Source organism: Larus michahellis, chromosome Z (assembly GCF_964199755.1).
Source record: "Larus michahellis chromosome Z, bLarMic1.1, whole genome shotgun sequence".
Taxonomy (NCBI): domain Eukaryota; kingdom Metazoa; phylum Chordata; class Aves; order Charadriiformes; family Laridae; genus Larus; species Larus michahellis.
The window spans coordinates 14,808,154-14,830,529 of record NC_133930.1 but is presented as its reverse complement, the minus strand read 5'-3'; the positions used below and the strand labels follow the sequence as shown (position 1 = coordinate 14,830,529).

General features: G+C 49.6%; 1 protein-coding gene across 3 annotated transcripts; it reads left to right on the top strand.

Annotated features, from left to right (window-relative positions):
- The first annotated feature begins 717 nt into the window (after positions 1 to 717).
- On the top strand, positions 718 to 20,706 carry GDNF (glial cell derived neurotrophic factor). Of its 3 annotated transcripts, XM_074569603.1 has the most exons (4): positions 718 to 1,110; positions 2,193 to 2,580; positions 3,926 to 4,123; positions 19,712 to 20,706. In XM_074569603.1, exons 3-4 carry the CDS (start codon positions 3,952 to 3,954, stop codon positions 20,194 to 20,196), a joined length of 657 nt encoding a protein of 218 aa, XP_074425704.1. In that variant the 5' UTR covers positions 718 to 1,110; positions 2,193 to 2,580; positions 3,926 to 3,951; the 3' UTR covers positions 20,197 to 20,706. The 3 variants fall into 3 exon arrangements, with proteins under 3 accessions (XP_074425704.1, XP_074425705.1, XP_074425703.1); XM_074569604.1 differs by lacking the exon at positions 718 to 1,110 and having other exon boundaries at positions 1,555 to 2,580; positions 3,926 to 4,024; XM_074569602.1 differs by lacking the exon at positions 718 to 1,110 and having other exon boundaries at positions 1,555 to 2,580.
- Positions 20,707 to 22,376: the final 1,670 nt, after the last annotated feature.

Here is a 22,376-nt window from a genome sequence, read left to right as displayed (position 1 = left end):
GCATGCAAATGCCTGGCTCTGGAGTCCACACCTGAGCTCCTCATCCTACTTTGTGGCCAAGGGGTGCAGAGAGGGTGCAAGGGGTGCAGCAAGGGCTGTGCAGAAAGCCCAGGATGGACAGGAAGAGCTGGTCCTACCTGCCTCCTGCATCCTCTCACTGTGGGGCTTGGGCTGGCTGGAACACACACAGGGCAATGGGGTGGAGGGGAGAAGGGGAAGGGGAAGAGAATGAGGAAGGGGAAGGGGAAAGGGGGAAACAGAGGGAAAAGGGGAAGGGGAAACGGAAGGGGAAGGGGAAAAGGAAAGGGGAAATGGGAAAGGGAAGGGGAAAGTGAAAGATGAAAGGGGAAAGTGAAAGGAAAAGGGAAAGGGAAAGTGGAGAGGGAAAGAGCGAGGGAGAGGGATATACAGCAGAGGAGGTGGTCCAGGAGAGGCAGAGTCGGGGAAAAGCATCCCCGAGCCTGCTGGCGGTGGCGGTGCCGGTGCGGGACGAGTCTTTTCGCGGCCCGCACCCTCCCCCGCGCCCCGCCGGACCCCCCGGCAGCAGCCGTGGCCGCCGCGGCGCAGCCGCCCCCGTGGTGGGGCCGGCACCGGGCAGCGGCCACCGGCGGGGCTGCCGGGGGCTGCTCGCCTCTCCCGGGAGAGCGGGACGATCCGGTGCGCACACACGTGTGGGTGCACCACCGTAACCACACACATACACACACACGGCGGGGAGAGTGGCGGGGAGCCTGGAAACAAACCCGCAGCCAGGCTACAGCTTTCGGGGCAGCTCTGCCGCCGACCGTGCCCTGCGCGGGTCCTTCCGTCCCCGCAGCTGCGGTGCCCGGCGCGGCGCGCTGCGGGAACGGGCTGGTCTGATGGGGGTTTCTCTCTTCCATCTCGTACCTCAGCGCCTCCACACACCCACCTCCCACAAACGAAAACAAAAAAAAAAAAATCCAAAACCAAAAAGCACATTAAAAAAAGAAAAGGAGCAGCGCAGGACGGACGGAGCGGTCCGTCGGCCGCCGCACAAGCCCTGCGCGCTCCCCCGCCGCCCGCCCGGGCTGCGCCGCGTTAATCTCATAGCACCGGCGACATGGGGACCTCATACCTCCGGACAACTGGGTGAGTCATAAATACACGGCGCAGGGCTGAAAGCCGAGACTGTTTACAGCCACTTTGCAGCGGCCTCCGGCGAGTCACACCGCCGCCCCCCGCGCAGGGGCCGGGCAGGGCGGAGGGGCTCCGCGGCGCAGCGCGGCTGCCGGCGGGGGACCCGCGGCCGGCGGCACCTGCGGCCGCCGAGGGGCAAGGAGGGGGCGGCCTCCCCGCCGCCGTCCGTCGGTCTGTCCGTCCGACCGAGCGGCGGGAGCGGCGCTGGGGGGGGACGCGGTGTTGGGTTACCCGGCCCCCGGAGCCGCCGCCGCCGCCGCGGGGCCAGCGGGTGCCGCGGGGCTGCGCCGGCGGCCGCGCAGCTCACGGTATGTCGGGCCGGTGACTTCAGCCGGGAGATATTTGGAGGCTCCGCGGGGTCCGGTGCGGGGGGCCAGCGTGTGTTTGGGTCTGAAAGCGAATCAGCGGAGGGCGCGTCACTGCCAAAGGGCCCTATAAATCCATCTGCGGCGCCGAGTCGCCCTGGCAAAGCCCCCGCGTCCGCCCGTCCGGTTCCGCGCTCCCCTCCGCCCGCCGGCGCGGTTCCCCCCCGCGCCTCGCCCGGCTCCGCGCCCCCACCCCGCACAGCCCCGTCGGCCCCGGGGAGCCGGGCGCGCCCGGGCCCAGCCGCAGCGGAGGCTCCCCGGCACCGGCCCGGCCTGCCGCCGGTCCCGCCACGCTCCCCGCTTGGATCTAAGCTTTCGCCGCGACGGGACCCCCGATCTGGAGGAGGAAGCCTCGCTGCTGCTGCTGCTGCTGCTGCTGCTACCGGCTGTACAGTTCCTAGCGCCGGCCTCTGATTCTCCCAGCAAGCTGAGGGGGGTGGTTTGATTTTTTTTTTTTTTTATTTTTTTTTCCCTTCCCTCCTCAGCTGGCGTGGGTTTTTTTTCGTGGGGTTTTTCTTCCTTTTTTTTTTTTTTTTCCCCCCTCTTCCCGCCGTTGCTTGCGTGTCCGAGCGGTGCGCGGCTCCCCGCGGTGCTGGACCAGCTGGCGTTACAGGAGCCCTGATGTCTTCATCTGACTCCCCGCAGTTGTTGATGGAGTGTCTTTCTCAGATTTCCAGGCAGGGTCCCAAGAGCAGCACCCAGAGCCAGCTCCCGCTGCCAGGCGGCGCTCCCCGCGGCTCGGGCCGCTCCCGCCGCTGCTGAGCGCGGCTGCGGGGCCGGAGCGGGCAGAGACCCCCGCGGCGCCGCTCCTGCCGCGGACACAGCACCTGTGGCGGCGGCGGGGGAGGCCGCCGGGGCTTGTGCTGGCGGATCCCCTCCACCTCTCCATCCAGACCTGCGACCTCGCCCCCCCCTCTCCGTACGTCTCCCCCCACGACCCCGGCGCAAAGAGGCTCCCGGCGGTCGGATCCCGACCTGGCCCACATGCATCGCCCGTCCGGCCGCTCGGCTCCCCGGCGTTAATGTCCATCTCGGGTCCAACGAGACCAGCTCAGAGGTGAGGGCGAGGCGGGGGCCGCGGCGGGGCGGGCGGACCGGGGCGGGCACTCTCCCCCGCGGGGCACAGGGCCGCCCTGCAGCCCCCCGGACCCGGCGAGGCGCGAGGGCAGCGGCCGGCGGGGAAAGCGGGCGGCGGGCGCGCACCGAGACCCGCCGAGGGTCCCCCCCGGTCGGGCTGCACCCCCCCGGGCCGGCCACTGCCCTGTGCCCCCGTCCGGGACGGGACGAACCGGGCTGGGGGCAGCTGTGATCCCCCGGCGGCGGCGGGCATCGGGTGCGTGTCGTGGCTGTCTGCGGGCGGGGCGACCGGGGAGCGAGGAGGAGAGGAGAAAAAGGGAATCGGAAGGGAAAGGGAGAAGAGAAAGGAAAGGAGAGAAGAGGGAAGGAAAGGGAAAGGAGAAGGGAAAAGAAAGGGAAGGAAAAGTAGAGGAGGAAAGGAAAGGGCGAGAGGGAAAAGAGGAGATGAAGAGATAACGAGCGAAACGAGAAGGAAAGGGAAGGGAAAAGGAAAGGAAAATGAAAGTGAGACGGAAACAAAGAGGAAAGAGATAAGAAAAGGAGGAACAGAAAGAGGAAGGAAAACAGAAATATTAAAACACAGAGAAAGGGAAATGGGAAGAGGAGGGGAAAAGGAAAGAAGAAAGGGAAAGGAGAAAGGAAGGGAAAAAGGAAGAGGACAGGGAAAGGAAAGATGACAAGTGAAGAGAATGGGAAAGAGGAAAATAGAGAAAAATGAAAGGAAAAAGAGGCAAAGGAAGGAGAAAGAGGACTGGGAAGGTGATAGGAAAGGGGAAAGAGGAAAAAAAAGAGGAAAGGGAAAAGGAGAGGAGAGGGGAAGGAGAAGAGAAGGAAAGGGAAAGGAAGGTTTGCCTGTAGCACAACAAATCCACGCAGCCCCGCACCCCACATCAGGCCAGTCCGTTGTGGCCCAGCCGGGGACAGGTGCTGTGGCGCCGCATGGGTGCTGGAGGAGGACAGGCACAAGGTGACCTGTCTGCCAGCACAGGGACACGTCCATGGGCAAAGGCTCGTGGGACCTGCCTGCCCACATCCCCCAGAGCAGCTCGCTTGGGCAGAGAGGGGCTGGAGGCCATCCTGCACCGCTCTCTCCCTCACCGCTGGCTGGGCAGAGCCCACCGCCTGTGCTCTGGGAGGCGATGGAGTGGGAGGCTGAGCTGGGCACAGGTTGTTTCCTTCTGCTCTGTCCCCGGGCCTGGCCAGGGTGGACCAGGCTGATCTGGGGTGCAAGGCTGCCTCAGTTTCGTCTCTGGGTTGGCAAGGAGGGGGCAGGACTGGGGGAGCGGCAGCAGCTGGGAGCTAACCCTGCCTCTCCTCTCTGCCAGGGGCCCGTGTTGGAAGGAGATCTAAGATGAAGTTATGGGATGTTGTGGCTGTCTGCGTGGTGCTGCTCAACACGGTCTCCACCTCGCCCCTGCCCACCGGTAAGACGCCTCCCAAGGGGCCCCCTTCAGTGGTAGAGGGGCCTGAAGATGATCTCTCCCCCATCAGCCTGCTGCCTCCCTATGCTGTGCACAGTGACTGTAAGAAACATTCCCCTTTGTAGCCACTACTGTCTGTCTTGCTAAACCTGCTCCCCTTTGCTCAGGCATCAGGGTGAGGGAAGGGCCCCCTCCACTTTCTGCCCCCACTTCTCCCCCAGGCAGGGTCACTGGCTCTGGTCTGGCTCCAGCAGCTCCAAACCAAGTCATCCTCCAAAGCTTGGAGTTGGCAATGGCTGTGGCAATGCCCCACCTCCCTCCCCACCTCCAGCCCTACCTTCCTGGCCATAGTAAGATCTCTTTGGTTGAAAAACCTGGAGAGATGGGAAAGTTATTTGTGTGGAGAGGAGCCCAGAGGAGCATCAGGTACATACACCTCGCAGTGCAGGCACTGAAACTGCTTCCCCACTGCTTCAGCCTCCTCTCCCTGCTCAGAGCTGCCAATGCAATTATTCACTGTCTGTAGTGGGAGCAAGTCCTGATGGAGATTGGGCTCCATGGTGGGAGGCACTGCACACATCCTGGAGTGCTGCTGGGTTTCATTATATCCTACTTGGATCCTGATACTGAAATTAGTGTGTCTGTGTGGAAATTTACAGAAGAGTAGCAGTGGCAGGGTTGGGAGCTTGGTGCAGAGCAATCCACGTGAAACGGCTCACAGTAAGACAGCTTACAATCCAAATGACAGATAATAATAATGCCTCGCTAATAATAGGTCTCCTACAATAGCAGATACAGGATTTTCACAGTGGTTTGTGAGTGTTACACTAACTCGGGTGGCTTTTTAAAGTGAGAGTTAATATGACTCCATAAGAAGTGCCAAAATACTCCCATGAACTGTGAAGATGTTCACTTGGCAAAGGCACAGATGCAGGTTGGAGGCTGCTCCTTTTGCCCTTGCCCAGCCCTCCCTGTTTAGCTCATTGCAGGACGCAGACAGTATCCAGTAATTGGGATTCATTTTTATCTCCTTATCTGGAGGCATGTCCTTTCCCTGCGCCTGCCGCAGCTCCAGCCATGGGCGGCCCCGCTCTGGTTTCTCCGGGAGCGGCTGGACTAACGCAGTGTGGAGGCACCAAGTGGGGAATTGCGTGCCGTGATTCCGCTTTCATCCCCTCCCCAACACCCATCTTTTGCGCACACATCTATGTCCTCCCCCATTTAGTCTTCTCTCTTTCCTTTTCTTACTTGTGTTTCCCCCTTGCTGGAATCTTGCCTAGGCTGCCGCCTCCGTGCGTCCCAGCCCGGGCTCCTTCCCCTCACCGACCAGCAGCCCCTGACGTCCTTTCAGCCCCTCCACGCAGGGAGGTCGGCCAAAAGTCCTTCCTCCCAGGGCTCCAGCCTGCCAGGGCTGCAGGGCCATCACACGCGGTCATCTTCTTTTCCATGGCGAACTGTGTAGCAGGATAGGTACTGTCCTGCAAAAGGCAGTGATCGACTTTTCAGGCCACAGGCTTGCCACAGCGCCGGTGGCAAGAAGAGCACTAGGGGGAAAGTGGTGCCAGTCAGTTTGTGGCTCCAGCAGAAGCTGCTAGGAGGGAGACCGTTAATGCTCCATCTTTCCAGGGTGATCATATTTGTATGATTCCTGCTTTTATCTTGAATCTTACTTCTGTGAATGTGTTTTCCTGGTGAGCTGGTTTCTCCGCAGCAGCTCAAGGGAACAGGCAGCAATAGTGGTCTTGCCTGTTGCTGGTGTCCAAAACTTCTCATTGTTGCCTCTTTTTTTGCTGTGGATTGGGTAAACAAGAAATGGGAAGAAAGATAACCCGTGTTTTATGTGAGCTATGGTAGTACCAACAGACAGCCTCTTCCAGAAATCTCTGTTTCTGGGGTACAGGCACAGGCTTTGCCAAGCAGAGCTGGGTCACAGGTTATTGCCCAGGAGAGTCATTTGAGAAAGGGCTGATAGGTTAGTCTCCGTCTCTTAACACTGCGGATCACAAATAGATGGGCCTAATTGCAAGGGGAAAGTAAGCAGTGCTGTTCTTCACAACAGAAATCGGGGAAAACCCAGGGAGTTCCTGTGGTCTTTGCAAGGCGGTGGTTTACGCAGCACCCATGCCCAAAAGTCAGAAACTCTTCTCTCCGCTACGTTGCCAAGTGGGATGAGTCAGGGGATACTTGCAGAAAGGCGGCCGTAAGAGAGCAGTGAAATACTTTGATCCACTTTTACGCTGGTTTTAGCTGATTTAAAAGTGTGTGGTGTCTGGAGAGCAGTCTGCAAACACAGAGCACATGAGGCTGATCCCATCCGGGCACACAGCTGCACAGCAGCACTTTGCTCGAGTCACCACCATCGGTGTCTTTGACATATTTGTTTCTCTCTGATTACCATTTGGTGGCATGGACCCTTCAACACACAAAAGACATACACAAGAGGAGTGACATCTACACCATGTAGGCTTCCCTCTCCTCTTCGAGGTTTCTCTTACAAGCAGAGGGCACTGTGCCACGAGCAAGCAGGGTGCTTGCAGCTCCCCGTCTCATCTGCTGGTGGACCTGCCATGTATTAATACCACTGCAGATACTCTTGGTCAGCTGCCTTTGCAGGAGGCAGCTCACAAAGCGGTGAGAGTGCCATTACCACCCACGTTGGCTCGTCGGCGTGTGGGTGCTGGGCAGGACTGGGTGCTGCGTGGGTTCACAGAGGGGTGCCCTGCTCTCCCCGAAAGCGATTCCCTGCACAGGCTGGGTGGGGAGCAGCCGTCACGCCCCAAGGTGTGCATTGGTCTCACTCCAGAGAGGTTGGGTCTCCCATACACCGCTTGCAGCAGGGGTTAGTAGGGTTGTGAGATCATGTCCTGCTCCTAGGGACAGGCCAAACACCTCACAGGTGCACAGGTCTGTTTTCCCAGGCCCTTGACACCTTTTTGTGTTCTCATTTGATGGGATTGCTTTCTCTGCAAAGTGCTCTGAGGTCACCTGATGTTACCCCATCCCTTTCAGATTGGCTTGAAACCTTCCTTCGTTCCAGCCTACAGGCAAGGTCCTAACCTCCTGGGCTGATCAGGTGTAATGTGCCGACCTTTGCTGTTCAGGGCAGTAATTAGAGATGGCAGAGGGTGTTGGCAATTGCAGTCTTCTGCATTTTTTAGTGGACTGGAGGCTGGAGTGAGAGTAGCCTCCATAAATGCAGTGCATTTGAGATGAATCCAGGGTTCACAAGTGTTTTAGGCATCAGCGTTCATGACATAGCTTAGTTCACACAAAGAAGGGTACTAAACTTCATAAGGTTTGTAAGAAAACCCTTTCTTCGTTTCCCTCATGCTCGTCTGCTCGGGGAAGGACAGAGCTAGCTTAAACAGTAACTGCAAACAGAACAAATATAAACCAAATTATTATAAACTAAATACTAAGTCAGCAGCTTCAGAAGCATGACAGTGCAGACGGAGCCAAGCACTTGGTTTGGCTTATACACGGTTTCCAGCAAATACATTTTGTAAGTGCGTGCTGCTGTATGGCCATAATCAGCATGTATGTGAGGACTGGAGTATCCTAAGGTCCAGGATATGATATATAATCTTTTAATCAAGTGAGCGTCTTTAGTAAAGACTAATGGTAAGCATGTAGAATTAAAAATGAAAAATCTCGCCATGGGCTTTACCCTCCTAAAAGGAGGAAAAGGGGTTTTTTTTGCATAACGTCTGAGTTACTTTGTGGCCACTATGTGGTAATTTGTTGTTGGAGCTCCTTTGGGATGTTTGTCATGCTATAATACACCATGGTATGTGTGCGTTATACCTCTGCTAAAAATTCTTCATAGCCCTGTTAAGGCGTATTTAATGTTAAGTTACTGCATTTAGTTGCAACATTATTGATTAATGTGGAAAGTATCTAGAATAAATGATATTGTAGGGCTCTTTAAGGCAAAACCAGTATTAAATTATACTTCCAGCTGAATGCATTTCCTTCCCTACAATATTTATTAGGCACATTCAGTGTTACGAACCAGAACTCTCATGTTTCTGCCCAGGCTTTCCTGCTCAACACACCTATGGTGTGGCATGTGCGCTTTAGCCTAAGACACCCAGAAGTTACAGTAAATCCCGTGTGTCGGAGAGGTGTCTGCCACACGGAGCAGGTGCCACCCTGCATTGTTTGATCTGTGCGTACCCAGTTCCACCGGTGCACCCAGCCACTGTCAGACCAAACGTGCCTGTGCCCCCGGGCCAGCGTATGTTTGCATGCTCACGCCCAGGTTGTCTAGGCATTTAGAAATCTCAAGCATTCAACTTGGCCCATTTGTGGGCAAAATTCTAGAAAAAGAAAGAACAGGACTTATCTGGTAAAATCCAGATGCATGTAGCCCTAGAAGCTGATTTCTCTGCAGTCTCAGGTTTAACTACTGAATATACTCCTGCGAAGAGTATTCTGGGACTTAAGGAGAAAAGGACTGAAATGCAAGAGAGCATGGTTTTATTCGCATTTTAAGAATTATCCTTTGTTTAAAGTTTTATGTCTTTGCTGCTTTTCCATTTAGGGACCTAAAAAATTTCCCGGTGGAAGCGTGAGTCCTTTTTAGATGTTTTGCAGGTGTGGGTTGCTAGATAACATACCTGAACGTGCTTTTCTTGGACCGCTTTCACAGACCTCTTCAATATGTTTTAGAAATCCCTGTGTTCAGGGTCTGCAGAAGACAAGCTGCAAAACCCTTCTTGAAAGGTTTCTTCAGCTGTGTAGTGACTGTTGATGGATTGATGGGAGAGGCATTATTTGTCCACTGGAGGATGATCCTCAGATTAACAGGTTGCAATGTGTTTGTAAATTACACTGTTCCTGATGAGGACTGCATGAAGTAGGTTTGAAATATTTAAGGTTACAGAGGCTGAGAGAAGCCATCGGGGCCATAGAGTTCCATCCCCTGCAACTGGAGGTGATCAGGGATGGACATCCAGTGCAAACATCTAGTATTCATCACCCCGTACAGTATCAAGGAACTGTAACTTAAAACTTGTAGTACCTAGGCCAAACCGCACATAACTACACTTGTGGTGGATTTTTGTACTTCTGAGGTAACAAGCTAATGATGAGTAATAAAAGAAGAATACTAAATATTGCAGCATAACCATGTTCAGGATCTTCAGGCATTTAAATAGGCCACTGCCACATTAGTGCTGGTAGAATGGTTGACACTGCACAGTTGTAATTTTTGGCAAAAACAGCTGTAGTTTCTGATCAAGTAGTATTTGGTAAGGGGAACCAAAGGAAAGATTTCAATGATTCTTGGAAATCCAGTCCTGATTACAAAGAGAAGGAAGAAAATAGAATCAAAGAGATTTACTTGAGACAGGTACGAACAAAGCATTGAGACACAAAATACACATTAGAATATTTCTGGTTTTAAGATCAAGGACAGAAAATTAATTATGTGAGTCATTTCAAATATCAACATTCTTTTTAAGGAATAAAGCCACATTGTATGACTTAGGCTATATGTATTGGTACAGCACTTAAACTGAAACCTGCAGGTACATTTCTTTGGAGTCAGTGGGACTTGTACAAATGGTTTCATGATTATTGAGCAGGAATAGTCTTCAAAAGAAGCAAACACTGAAATCAAAAATACTTGTTTTCCTACATCGGGGCCAGGCAGCGTTACAGCAGCATGCCAAAACGTCTCAGGTGGCCACGTTTTTAGAGGCAAGCTGATTGTATCCCCTTAACTAACAAGCTACATACAAACAGCTGGGCTACATCTGCTCCCATCCCAAGTAGGTAAGATTTCTTTGGGAAAACCAGCTATTACTCAGGAAACTTCTGACAAGGAGGTGTGGATCCAGCGTAGCAGCTAGGAAGTAGCTTGCTCTTCTGAGCACACGCCAGCGCCGCCTGGCAGGCCGTGGTCCACACATCCCAACACGACACCATCTGCAGAGGAGCAGGTAGCACCTGCCCTAGAGCCAGGGTCTGATTGTTATAATAATAACATTTTCCAAGCTGCAATATTAAAACTTTTTGTATCTTTCCTATTGTAAACACATTGAAATGCAGGTAGTGAAAGGCAACAGTGGAAGAACACGTATTATTTATAGGTCAGATCAAAATCTGATAGCGGCAGAGATTGCTGCAGGAGGGTCATCAGCCATGGTTTTGCCCGGATGGCTCTGCTTTACTGCCCCAGGGAAGAGACTGAGATAAGTTCCCTTCCTGCTGCTTTACTGCCTGTGTTTGTTCCTTGGGAACACCCCTAGAACCCATCGGGAGATGCAGGGTAAGAGCACAGGCAGTCCGGGAACAGCTGTTATTTATTTAGGAACGCTGTTCCCATTCAGTGAGCTGGCACTAAAGTGAGGCTGGGAGACCGAGGTGAGTCTTTACTGATGTATGTGAGGGCTGGGCTGGATCACTTCTGCACCAGGGATGCTAAAGAGAATTTCTTTTTACTACCAACAGTATTTCCTCCATTAAAGTCAGTGCCCTGCTCCTTAGCTGGCTGCATGCATTCTTGCTCACAGAGGTCACAGGTGTCAGGTGCCACTCATACATACTCATCTGAGGCTCTTGCAGGGTTGGGACAGAACCAAATATTAAGCATAAACCCAGGTTTTGCTGGGAAGATAGATATTTACTCAGCATGGTATGGATTTGGAGAGGTATGAGGGCTTAAGTGAGGAGACAACAGACAGATATGTGCCTTGCCCAGGTTTGGCTCCTGCTCCATCACTGCCTTCGGGCAGGGCTCTGCCACTTTTTCTTTTTCCCCCTTTTACACTCTTTATGCCATAACTTCTTCAGGCGCAGAGGCTGCCTCGTGGGTGCTCGAGTACCCAGACAGCCCCCTGCAATAAATCCCCAGTGCGCATGGGCTCCTGGCAGCTGCTGCAGGAGCTGTCACAAAACCTCGAGAGTGACCACTGAGAAGCTGTCTGCTCCTCCGTGCTCCACAGCTGGTTTTTCCAAGCTCTGAATCAGAGGCAAGACCATGTCCTCCTGCTGCTCCGTTGCTGCTTGTCTGCCAGATGAGACACACTCCTTTGCCCACCCCAGAGAGGCAAGAGGAGGGATCCAGCACCCGATTCCAGCCCAAAGTCAGGCAGGATCTTGTGAACAACCCCACCTGGACTGGATGAAGAACCTCTTGCAGGCAGGTCAGCTTCCTTTACTTCACCCAGTTCATCCGACCTTGCTGTTTCCCCCTGCCCCCAGGGAATTTCCCCAGCTGGCAGCAATTACGGTGGTCCTGCTCGTTCTCCCCTTTCTTCTTCTGGTGGGAACTAGTGTTTCATACCTGTGAGAAAGCAGGCAAAGGAAGCAAGAAGAGGCATTGCCAAGCATGGCAGTGTGAAAATACAAAGTACTCTGCAGATTAGCCGTTATGACTGACACAGGGGAAGCGGCAGGGTTAGCTAGTGAGCTACAAACACAAAACTTGGCCGCTGCATTAGGAACAAGCACACCAGGTAGGTTAACACTGTGCCTTTTTCCAGTGCTGCGTCACCGTACCTGACTGGTGTGAGCGGCCCTGGAGTCATCCTCCAGGTTACTTAGCACTTTGCCTTGATGAGAGACAAGCGACACCGGTGAGAGGCTCCATCTCTGAGGGCCCTCGGCATGGGAAGGGGGGCACGCAGCTTGTCTTGGGAGCTGGTGAGGCCAGGAGTGAGGCAGTGAACCAGAACTGTATTAAACATTTAAAGATGAGCTGGCCCTGGTGTGTTTGGTGCTCTATTTCCTAATGGACATGACCGACCGGTTTCCATTTCACTGTCGGCCCCCTGGATTTTCATGCAAGGCATGAAAGCAATGTCATTCCTCAGATGTGATATTTTAATTGTTTAAATCCTGAAAACCTTTCAGCACAACTATTTTTAACACCTGCCTTTGCTTTGATGCCTGCACGATAGGCTTTGTTTTCCATGAAAAATACTTCATTATCAATAAAATAAATGGTTTATTCCTGCCACAGCTGATGCTTTTTTACTTTGCAAAGCAGAATGATCATCACATTAGTAATTTTAACCTCACTAAGGTCGCGCTTCCACAAACAGGTTACTCCAAGGATCTCCTGAAGTATGTCTTTGTGTTGTGAGATGGAAGGATCCTGTGTTCAGACAGGGCATGCCCACTATAATAAGTACCTGAGAATACTACTGCAAATCAAGCTGAATACAAATATGACTAATGAATAAGTGGTACACCGGAGTACTCTTCATAAGCAACAAAAAAATGGGGGTGATTCGTTGCAGTCGCTGTTAGAGGCACATTCATTGTCTATTTCCCACTAGCAAATGATCTAAGAAGAAATGTACTTATGAGTATAACTTTGGAGGAAACTTAAAAAATAACTGGGAAAGAAAGGAAATGAAAATATTTTAGTTATGAAGGGCTCGGATTAAAGTACCAGAACTGTTTTTGAGAAAGGGCCATTTGATCCTGACACAGATCTAGGTCTGAATTTTCTAAATAATGCCTACCGTTATAATGAGCTGGATTAACCCCCTTGAACTTTGAAATTGTACTTTAAACTACAGTCTGAATGCTGCTGTTTCAGCTTCTCTAATTGAAAGACAGATGTGCTTAAATGAAATATCTTGGTAATTTTATTAAATATTTGGCTTGACATTTTGATGTAGTAGCTATACATTGCCACAAATGCACGCATAGAAGCTACAATGTAAAACAAAAATCTAATTTTATAATTTTAGTATACCTTATGTGACTTCTATTACATCACTTTAAGTCAGGATATACAAAGTGCCAAATGAGGCTGCAGTGATGTGTTTACATTTTCCCAAGATCAGTATGGAAAACTATTCTATAAAGTACAAACAGTCTCAAATAACTTAAAACATCAAGTTTTATGTGATTAAAAAAAAAAAAGAGAGAGAGAAAAAAATCCACTTATATAAATTTTTACTTTACAATTAGTAGAATTTAAGCTTTTCTGGTAAACCATAAAAGACAGTATGGTCAGAAGGGACTGTAGTTAGCCTTTTAAATCCATAACCAGGCACCAAAATGCGTAACTGGATTTTTTTTCTCAAAAGCTGAAGATCCATCTGTTCCCACTGAAATCAATTTGTGGTCAGGTACAAACTGAGGGTTTCTTGCTCTACCATGCTGGGTTACTGCCACTGCGGGGGAATATTTGGCTTTAAAATAAATCTGCTGCTAGTGAAATCAAAGGAGTAGTTATACACAATGTAATTGTGATCACATTTGAACAGACAGAAATAAATTGTCCAATTTTTTCTTAATGGAGACTGTGACGAGTTTGGTGTGGATATTCATTTAGACCTATTTTATGTAGAAGTCTATCTGAACATTGTATAATTTATTCTTCTAAAAAGTGCAGGTGTCAGATCCTGATCCTGCTGGCACACGGTGTCTCTAATTAATCCGAACGGCGGAGGCAGGCCCTGGGGAAGATGCCCAGAGGAAGGCACGTTTCCCTGCGTGCCCCAAGCAGAGGTCCAGTGGGGAGAACCACGGGTGTTTGGCTGCAGGATCCTGTGCCATTATGTGCTGCCAGCTCTTTCCCAAGGGACAGGGACTGGCTTGGGGACAGGCTGGTCAAAGCTTCGGGTTCCAGAGAGCAACAGTGAGGCAAGAAATTTCAGTTTGCGTTCAAGAGGGACATTCCTAACCTAAGAGGTTGGGTCAAAGCTATGATCTGAGGGTGCCCTAAAGGTTCAGAAAGCAAGCAAAGGGCTTGCAAACAGCAAGCAGAAGATGCAAATATTCTTGGGGGTTTAATCAGTGTTTTAAATTAGTCTCATTTCTTCTTTTTTTGTTTGACCCCTGGAGACCTGGACATTTGGCACCAACTGTGCCCCCAGCCTGGTCACTCTTACAGATTCCCATGTGCACCAGTCCTGTGGTGTTCCATTCTTTCCTTCTTTGCTTTTTTATTAATTTTCTGGTCATGTGAGAAACTCCTGGTGGATCAAGGGCCCTGGCTCAGCAGGACATGGGAGACAGAGAAGGTGCCCAGAGGCAGACTGGCACATGGACTGCCATCCATACCCCCCACTCTTGATACTCCAGCGCTAGAAAGCAAACTCATGCTCTGGTTGCCGCCAGAGGAAAAGGCTCTGCCTGTTCCTGCCTGGGTAGTCAGGTCCTTGGCAGGGCATTGGAAGAGGGAGCATGGAAGGGAGCTGCGGGGGAGCAAGATGAGCGGGAGCAGGACACACACGCTGCACACAGCTCCCACGGGCACCACTGCCGGCCCCGCAGTCCTGCCAGCCGGGTGCTAGGCAGAGGCGATGCAAAAACATGTGCACATACGTGCCCATGCACAGACCATCTTCAGGAGATTTCCCCAGGGAGTTGGACAGGCAGGAAACAGCTTTCAGAAACGTGACATTAAACCCAAATGAAACCTCGTGACTTTGCACCCGCCTTGTGAGTGTTCATGGCACCATGGTCTAGGCGGCGGGGCTCAGCACATCACACTGACCCAGCGGAGTCTGTGCACCTTTTTCCCACATTGTGAATGAGATACACACAGGCCCCATGTTCCCTGAGGGAGGATTTTACATTTCCAGGACATGTGGTCCTTTTCCCTCGGAAAACACCTGCTTTGAGGTGCATCACATGTGTGAGTCAACCTTCGCTAACCTATATGGAGCACATGCTGTTGTGGGCTATCCCATCCCATCCCATCCCATCCCATCCCATCCCATGCTGTCCCACTCCATCCTGTTCTATGCTAAGTGGCTTTGGATTTTTAGGTTCTAATTCCTTCACTCCCTGGAGCCTGGACTCGGGGACTGCTGCTCAGAGCTCTTTACTGCTTGGATTGCCATAGTATCCGAGCATTTTCTACTGGCACTTTGCACAGTGTGACAGGCATCTGTCATGTGTTTGTTCTCTCAGCTTTTCCACTAGAAGGCAAGTGTTGTCAGTAAACTAGCTTGTTTTGAAAAAATATGTGTATGTATAATTAGATATGTGTGTATGTGTAAATACAACAGACATATACACACATGCAAATTGTGTATGTTACAGGAAGGGATAATAATATGTGCTTCTCCCAGGGGTGTGAAATCCCCATGGAAAGTTCTGTCTGCTGCACAGTCAGGGTCAGCGCAGTCCATGCAGTATTAGAGAAGCAAAGCTGCTGGGCTGTTGACCTTCATTCTGAGACTATAAACGTTTTTTAAACAGTGTTGGAGACAGAGGGGTAACTAAGTACCCCTCAATCGAGTGGCTTTATTCAGGTTACAAACCAGCACTCGATGCTAAGGCAGCCCTTGTGAGCCTGGTCGTGTTCCCTGGCCATGCAGCTCAGCTCAGCACCGCCTTTGCACTTACCACAGTGCAGAGGGCAAACAAGTGCTCAGCGTGTGGTGGCTGTGGAGCACAGGGGTTTCAGCATCCCTGGAGCACTTCTACCAAGTGCCCATCAGGATGGGGTGGTCCTGCTGTCAGTCTTCTCCACCTTCCCTTCTGTCCATTAGCCTTTTACGGTCTTTAGTCCTTGGTCAGTGGTTATTGCTTATTCATGTATGATGTCTGGTGGTAGCTTCCTTAGCACTTACCTCTAGAGCCTTGTTTTAACCCGCCACGCTGGTGTTAATGCTGGCATTAATGCTTGGTTGCCCAGGGTCCTACTTCAGCAGTTTTTTACAGCGTTTTTCTTCAGGCTCTCAGGCTTCACACCTGTACTTTGAATATCCCTACTGAGTCATGACTTGCACCTTGGCGTAGGCTGCTAAGTCAACTCTCACTTCACTCCTGGCCATCAAGGTTTGCTTTAAACCCTTGCAAGCCACTCCTAGCGACTGTTTGTAGTCATGCTGATGACTATTCTTCATTAAGCAGCAGAAAATTAGCTTGGGTCCATGTTTCAGTGGTTGCTGGGTCCAGCTCCGCTTGACGCAGTACTGAGAGCACAGGCCCGTGCTACCGAGTTTGTGTTGAAACTTGGCTTTGTGGGAATGTATCATAAGTCAGAGTTGTACCAGCCAGAGGCTGGCTGATTGCGAGGACTGGAGGTGTTCCTCGAACGGTGCTAAATCATGAAAGAAAACTTGGCGTACATTGGCAGTCCACCTGGAAGATGCCAAAAAGAGCATTGTTGCATCGATCATGAGTAGTTTGGGGCTCCACCGGCAAAGAGTGTTGCTTCTTACAGCAACTTGCAAAGACTCACTAGTAGCCTGGTAATGCAGCTGCCATTGTGTTAATGTTGTGTACCCACATAGCCACAGAAAAGCCTGTGTGGTAGTAGGTGGGGAGACACTAGCCACAGTCAATAGGTCCAGCACATTTTCTCGAGGTGGGCTCTGCAGCCACTGCTCCCACCAGTTCCCTAAGATCACCCAAGTGTCTTGTGTCTCCTCCAGTGAAGAAATCTTCAAATACTGGGGGTCACTGCAGGAGTCCTCTCAACAGATTTGGATATCTGCTTGGGATATTTTCAGTCCACCCTGGGGACAGAAAATTTGCATTCATCGTAGTCATAGTGCTGGCATCACTCCCAATGAGTCTCCCAGGTGGCCTGATGTTACAATAGGGGATCAGCTGAGCAGGGATCCCCAGCTCCATTAAACATATTGGCCATGCACACCTCATCCCAGGTTACAGCTTGGAGCACTTCTTGCATGGTTTGTGTTAGAGCCACGGGGAGATCAGCGGGATCAGTCGTGCTGCCGATTACCCCATTTTTTGTTTGCAGCAAGTGTATAGGTAGGGCTTCTCAAGTTGGATACTCTGTTGGCCTGATCACTTGATGTACTTTTTGCCCTGGTGCTTCCACCTTCTGGAATGTTGACACCCCATGCCTGTGTTAGAAGTGTTGCATAGGGCTCTTTTATGGCGTGTTTCCTCCACCTTAAATGCTGTAGGCCACTCGCAGTGCAGAAGGCTCTCAGCAACATTAGCTTCCTTAGTGCAGTTAGGGTAGTGCTCATGCCTGAACCAGGGTAGATGTCAGCATGGGCTCTGAGCAAGGACACAGTCCACAACATGGGTCTTTCCTCCTCTTTATCTGCCCTCCAGGGCATACTGGGATTGGCATGGGCAGGACAGTGCTTGAAACCTGTAACTGTCTGACTAATATTTAACAAAAGTAGACTCCTGGATATAGCACTGTCACACGTGTAGGTGATATTTTTGCACCTGAATTGCAAGCAGATTAAAAATGATGTGCCTAGTTGCGTTGTTACCTCTTCAGGTAATCCACAGTTTTGTTTCTCCCTTCTTAAGTGGGGGACACTTACTCCCCTCACTGCACTGGCAGCACACCAGGCTTGGCATAAGTATGAGGCTGAAGGCTGCAGACAAGAATCTCCACATATATGTTGGATTTCCCTGTAACAAGCTCTTGTCCCCTTCCTGATGGTTGACAATTGCATGAATTTCATTGAACGCTAATAATCTGGTACTGCAGCAACTGGGGCTATGCCAGTTCCACATGGGTCATGTTGCTTGACTGAATCTAGCAAGGTGTCTACCCCTTCTCGCTTTGACCCATCACCTTGACCTTGCTCGGGACGGCATTTACGTGGTGTAGGCAGACCAGCCTGTCCTGCTGGTGGTGCATCCAATGGATACACCTATCCAAGCTACCCGCCTCCAGTAGATATGTCTTATAGTGGGTATTTTGGTAACTGCTACAGAGGTAATGACAGAGGAGTGCAAGAAGGGTGCACTTACCATTGTTGTCACAGGAATATGGGGCTTGGTGCAGGGTCCTGCCATGTTCAGGTCCCATATAGCTGTATAGATAGCAGCCATCCCTCCTTCAGGTCTTTTAGCAATCACTGGTTTGCGAGATTGTTGCCTTTTACATGGATATTTATAAAACAAAGTGTAATTTACTTTCTTAGTCCTCAACTCTACAGGTTATAGGATCCCACTTCCCATGTGTCATCCTCATTATGTGAAGGTAAAAGATTGCTTGCCTTCATTACTTTTTTACCAGTCTGTACTATTTTGATGCAGCCGTCTGTGAAAAACTGTATACTTCTGATCCATTACTGTTTTATCATGGAGGGGGGCCTCTAGGATGTGGCTGCTTCGCAGAGGGGTCCATTTTCCTTCTTACCTGCAGATACACTGTGTTTCACCAGACTTTTGCACCAACAGAGTTAGGATCCTGCTGCCCCCATCTCCTCTGTATTTGGTGCTTCTGTTGAAGATATGAAGGTGCACCTTCGCTAGGCAATGGGAGGCAGCCTCAAGTCCTCCTCTCTGCTGTTAACAGAGTCCATGCCACCACCTGTGGGCTGGGTACATGTGCTACCTGGCCTCCCATCAGGGCTTCTGTCTGTTACAGTGCTCGCTAGGGAAATGTGGTGCTGAGCCTTTGCCTAAAGAGCTGTTCCTATCGCAACAGCTGACTGGGTGAAAGCCTTTGTGGCTTAATGCAGGTACCAACCCCTGGCTAGGTGCACTGCATTGGGTAATGCCTTTCCAGATGTTTGCAGTTCCTGGGATATTTGTAGGGGTCCTTCTGCAGATGGAGCTCCCATACATGCAGGGCTGGGTGCGTGATGCTGGTCTGTGACATGGGAGGGCACTTAGGAGTTAAGTACAGAAAGAAGCATCCTCTTAGGTCTTACTGCAAAGGAAGTGAGTCCTCAAGTCTTGATTTTTGACACAATGAATAAGAAAAAAAACCTCAATACTGCAAAGTAGTTTATGTGTTTAAGAGACAATCATTAATAATACCACATAAGGGCACCTACACACAAGCTTCTGACAGCCTTACCCTCCGCTAAATTGCTGTATTCACTAGAGCAGATCACACTGAGGGACTTAGTCCATGGAAAGTTTAAAGATTTCAAAATGCTGAAATCTGAGAACATTTCAGAGCATGTTCCATTTCACCCTTCTTGAAGAAGTTAATTCTGCTAGTATCAAAACATTTCCTTGACTTCAACATTTAATTTACTTGAATAATTTATCACTGGTAGAGTATATTTCAAGTGAAAAATGAAATAGGTATTTTAACTTCATAAAAAGAAAACGCATTAATAACTTTTCCCTGAAAATTAACATAAGACTTCTATTCTGACCTATTTCTACTCAGTCTAATCAGCATCTTGTGATACAAAAGACTTCTATGAGAAATTTTTCAAAAGCTCTGATAATAATTATCCCCTTAGAAGCAGTAAAAAAGCAAGCATTCAGCCAGGAATAATAGTTCAGACCGGTACCCCAGGAAATTCCTCTTTCTGTTCTGCCCAAAAAACCTTATCGATAGGTGGCTTTGGCAATACTAACTGCTCGTGGTGTGAAAAGAAAACAATTAACAATTATAATCACAAAATTGCTTTGAAGAAACCTTGTCCTTTTGCTGCTTTGCTGGGAAGAGCCTGTATAACCTCTCTACAGTAGCTTCATCCACCCATTAACTAATACTCGTATTATGGTATGCATTCCCTTCCCTCGATTTTGACAGGGCTTATTCAATATTGAAAGATAAGCCGGACTACTACCAGGTATCAGCAGACACCTACAGAGATGCATACATATCTCATTTATTTTTCTCCAATTGAGTTTCCATGATGATCTGAACCATTCCAAATTCTCCCTGATTTCTGAGCGTCCTGGGCATGCACTCTGAAGTGATGGGCAGAGCAGCTTGCATGTGTCTAACATTTTTGAGCCACAAATGGACAAACTTAATGACAGCTATTGTGTGACAAAGCCTTTTCTCTCTTTCCCAAACAGCTAATATGCCAGAGGATTATCCAGATCAGTTTGATGAGGTAGTGGACTTTATTCAAGCCACCATTAAAAGACTGAGGAGGTCACCGGATAAACAGACTCCGGTTTTTTCTAGGCGGGAGAGAAACCGGCAAAACGCAGCCATGAACATAGAGAATTCCAGCAAAAAGGGAAGACGGAATCAAAAGGGCAAAAATCGGGGATGTGTCTTAACAGAAATACATTTAAATGTGACTGACTTGGATTTGGGATACGAAACCAAAGAAGAGCTAATTTTCCGGTATTGCAGTGGATCTTGTGATGCAGCCGAGACCACCTATGACAAAATTCTAAAGAACTTAACCAGAAAGAAAAAACTAGTCACCGACAAAGTAAGGCAAGCTTGTTGCAGACCCACAGCCTTTGATGATGACCTGTCCTTTTTGGACGATAACCTGGTTTACCACATACTGAAAAAACATTCCGCAAAAAGGTGTGGATGCGTCTGATGGCCGCACGCCAGAGGCGGCGCCAGTTTTGCATTCCTGCTACGATGCAAAGAGAGGGACCAAGGTTCCCGGGGAAGCGTCTGCTCAGAGCGGAGAAAACAGGACCAAGAATGCAGAACGAGGGGTCGTGAGAGCCCAGGGTGGTGGGCGCGAGGCGGCGTGGGAGGATGGAGGCTTTTGACATCCTACAGGAAAGTAAATAAAAGCTCGGATGGAGATGGCGACGGCTGGATGGCATGCACGCTCCCTTTGCTGTTTGACACAGTCCACCGTCAGTGAGACTCAGATCCATGAGGAATGTGCTTAAAAACACAACCCTGCTGTACCATGCTGTGTTGTAGTTCCGTGCCAGGAAGCTTAGCTGAGAAGTAGCTTAGGAGTACCTTACTCGTCCCCTGTGCCCTCAGCTTTACTGAAAGACATTGTGTTACTGCTCATTGAAGGGCAGTTCCTAAGCTCTTAGGACAATTTCTAAGCTATAGTAAGATTAACCTCGTAAGATGCTATATCGGGCAAATATCAAAATTCCCAGGCTCAAGTTCTCTAGGGTCAGTATTGATACGAAGCAAAACAGTTCCACTTACTGGTTAAGTTTGGTGATTTCCATCTCGTGTTTCTTCAAAAGGAGTGTAGGATTTCATTCTTCTGTTACCTATGGAAACAAGTTGAGTTTTTAAGCACTTCTTCCTACTATAGTAAGAGAAATAACAAGCCCGGCCTACACAAAACATGTTTCTTTTGGTTTACAAAGGACTAACGTCACTTGCGTAACTACATTTCTATTTGGTCATTGTGAGTGAGCAGAGACTACTTGATGCAATGCATCCATTCAGAGACATAAATATACAGAAGATATTTATTGAGATTAAGTTATTGTTATTTATTACAGTTCAGTAATGAGTCTCCTTTCCTTATTTATTGAAGTTTCTTTTCAAAGGTGCCAAAGCAGAAGGTGCTTGGAAGATATAGAGAGACAATGAAGTTGGGAACAACGGTCCATGCTTTTGATTGAAAGTGTTAACTTGAATGCAAAAAATCACTTACTTTACCTTTTTTTCTTTTAAATAAAATCCTGACTATGTTCACAAAGTGTAGTGCTGAAGCCTGCAGCCCTTCCTCCTGTTCACTAATATTTTTGGAAATTACTGCAGTCATACATGCACAGGAGCAGCAATAGCTCTGGACAAGTGAGGGTTGCAGGACTTGGCTCAACATTAGCAATTTGTTAGAAAAACTAATTCTAGTCATATTTAAAATGTAGCCATATTTTTTTCTCACACTTTTTGCCAACTGACCTCATATAACTATTGACAAATGGAAAATAATCACATTTAGCCTTATAATTTCTTGTTATATTTATTTAAGCTTTTCCTTCCATATTTCCATATAGAAGAGGTTAAATCCCTCTTACTAGTTAGCCCTGGATTTAATATAGCCTGCAGGTAAACGATTGTGTTAAATAAACAAAGTGTTATGTATAATTTGCTGAAATGTTACAGGATCATACCCACGCAGCAGAACAGTCTGAGTTTCCTTAGGATGAGGGAGGTTGTACAGCAAAGGCATTCATACCTGACCGCTAATGCAAGCTCTCATTCTGGAGACTTTTTTCCTGAAGGAGCAGCAGTGCAGGTCACTAGACATACCTGATAACCAGTGAAGCATCAACTCCCACAAAAACAACAGGAAAAAGAAAATAATCCCTACTGAAAACCAAAAAGTGATGGTCCAACATTTTATCTCATGCATCTCTGCACTCATTTTGCTCTGGGCACCACAGAAGAAGGGTCTAAAGGTCAAAAAAGTCCAGAACAGGCCTAGAAAGATGTACAAGGTATATGAAATGTAATGTAGCCCTGACCTCCGCTGCTTTCCTAGGCGGACGGAGGGCAGCCCCTAGTGCCCACCCACGGGGGTTCTTGCACTGTCAAGATGGGGATATTTTACCCTCCACGGTGGGCAGGGGTGGTACAGCTGGCACCGCCGCCAGCATCAGCACGATTTGGGCAGTAAAAGCCTGTGAAGCTGAGGGTCAGCTGCGCCGCTGGGCAGTCGCCCCGGTGCAGCGCTCAGTTGTGCTTTCACTTGCCCCAGCTGCTGAAAACTTGCTGCAAAGCATTTTCTGCGCAGCTTGAAGAAGCTGCAACCAAAGCGAATCACTATGTTCAAAATACAAAAGG

What these genes read in the sequence shown, in the direction of transcription:
- GDNF (XM_074569603.1), top strand. Translation starts at nt 3,952, where the DNA reads ATGAAGTTATGGGATGTTGTGGCTGTCTGCGTGGTGCTGCTCAACACG. An exon ending in CTATGCTGTGCACAGTGACT is followed by an intron (nt 4,124 to 19,711) that starts GTAAGAAACATT and finishes TTTCCCAAACAG; the next exon opens with CTAATATGCCAGAGGATTAT.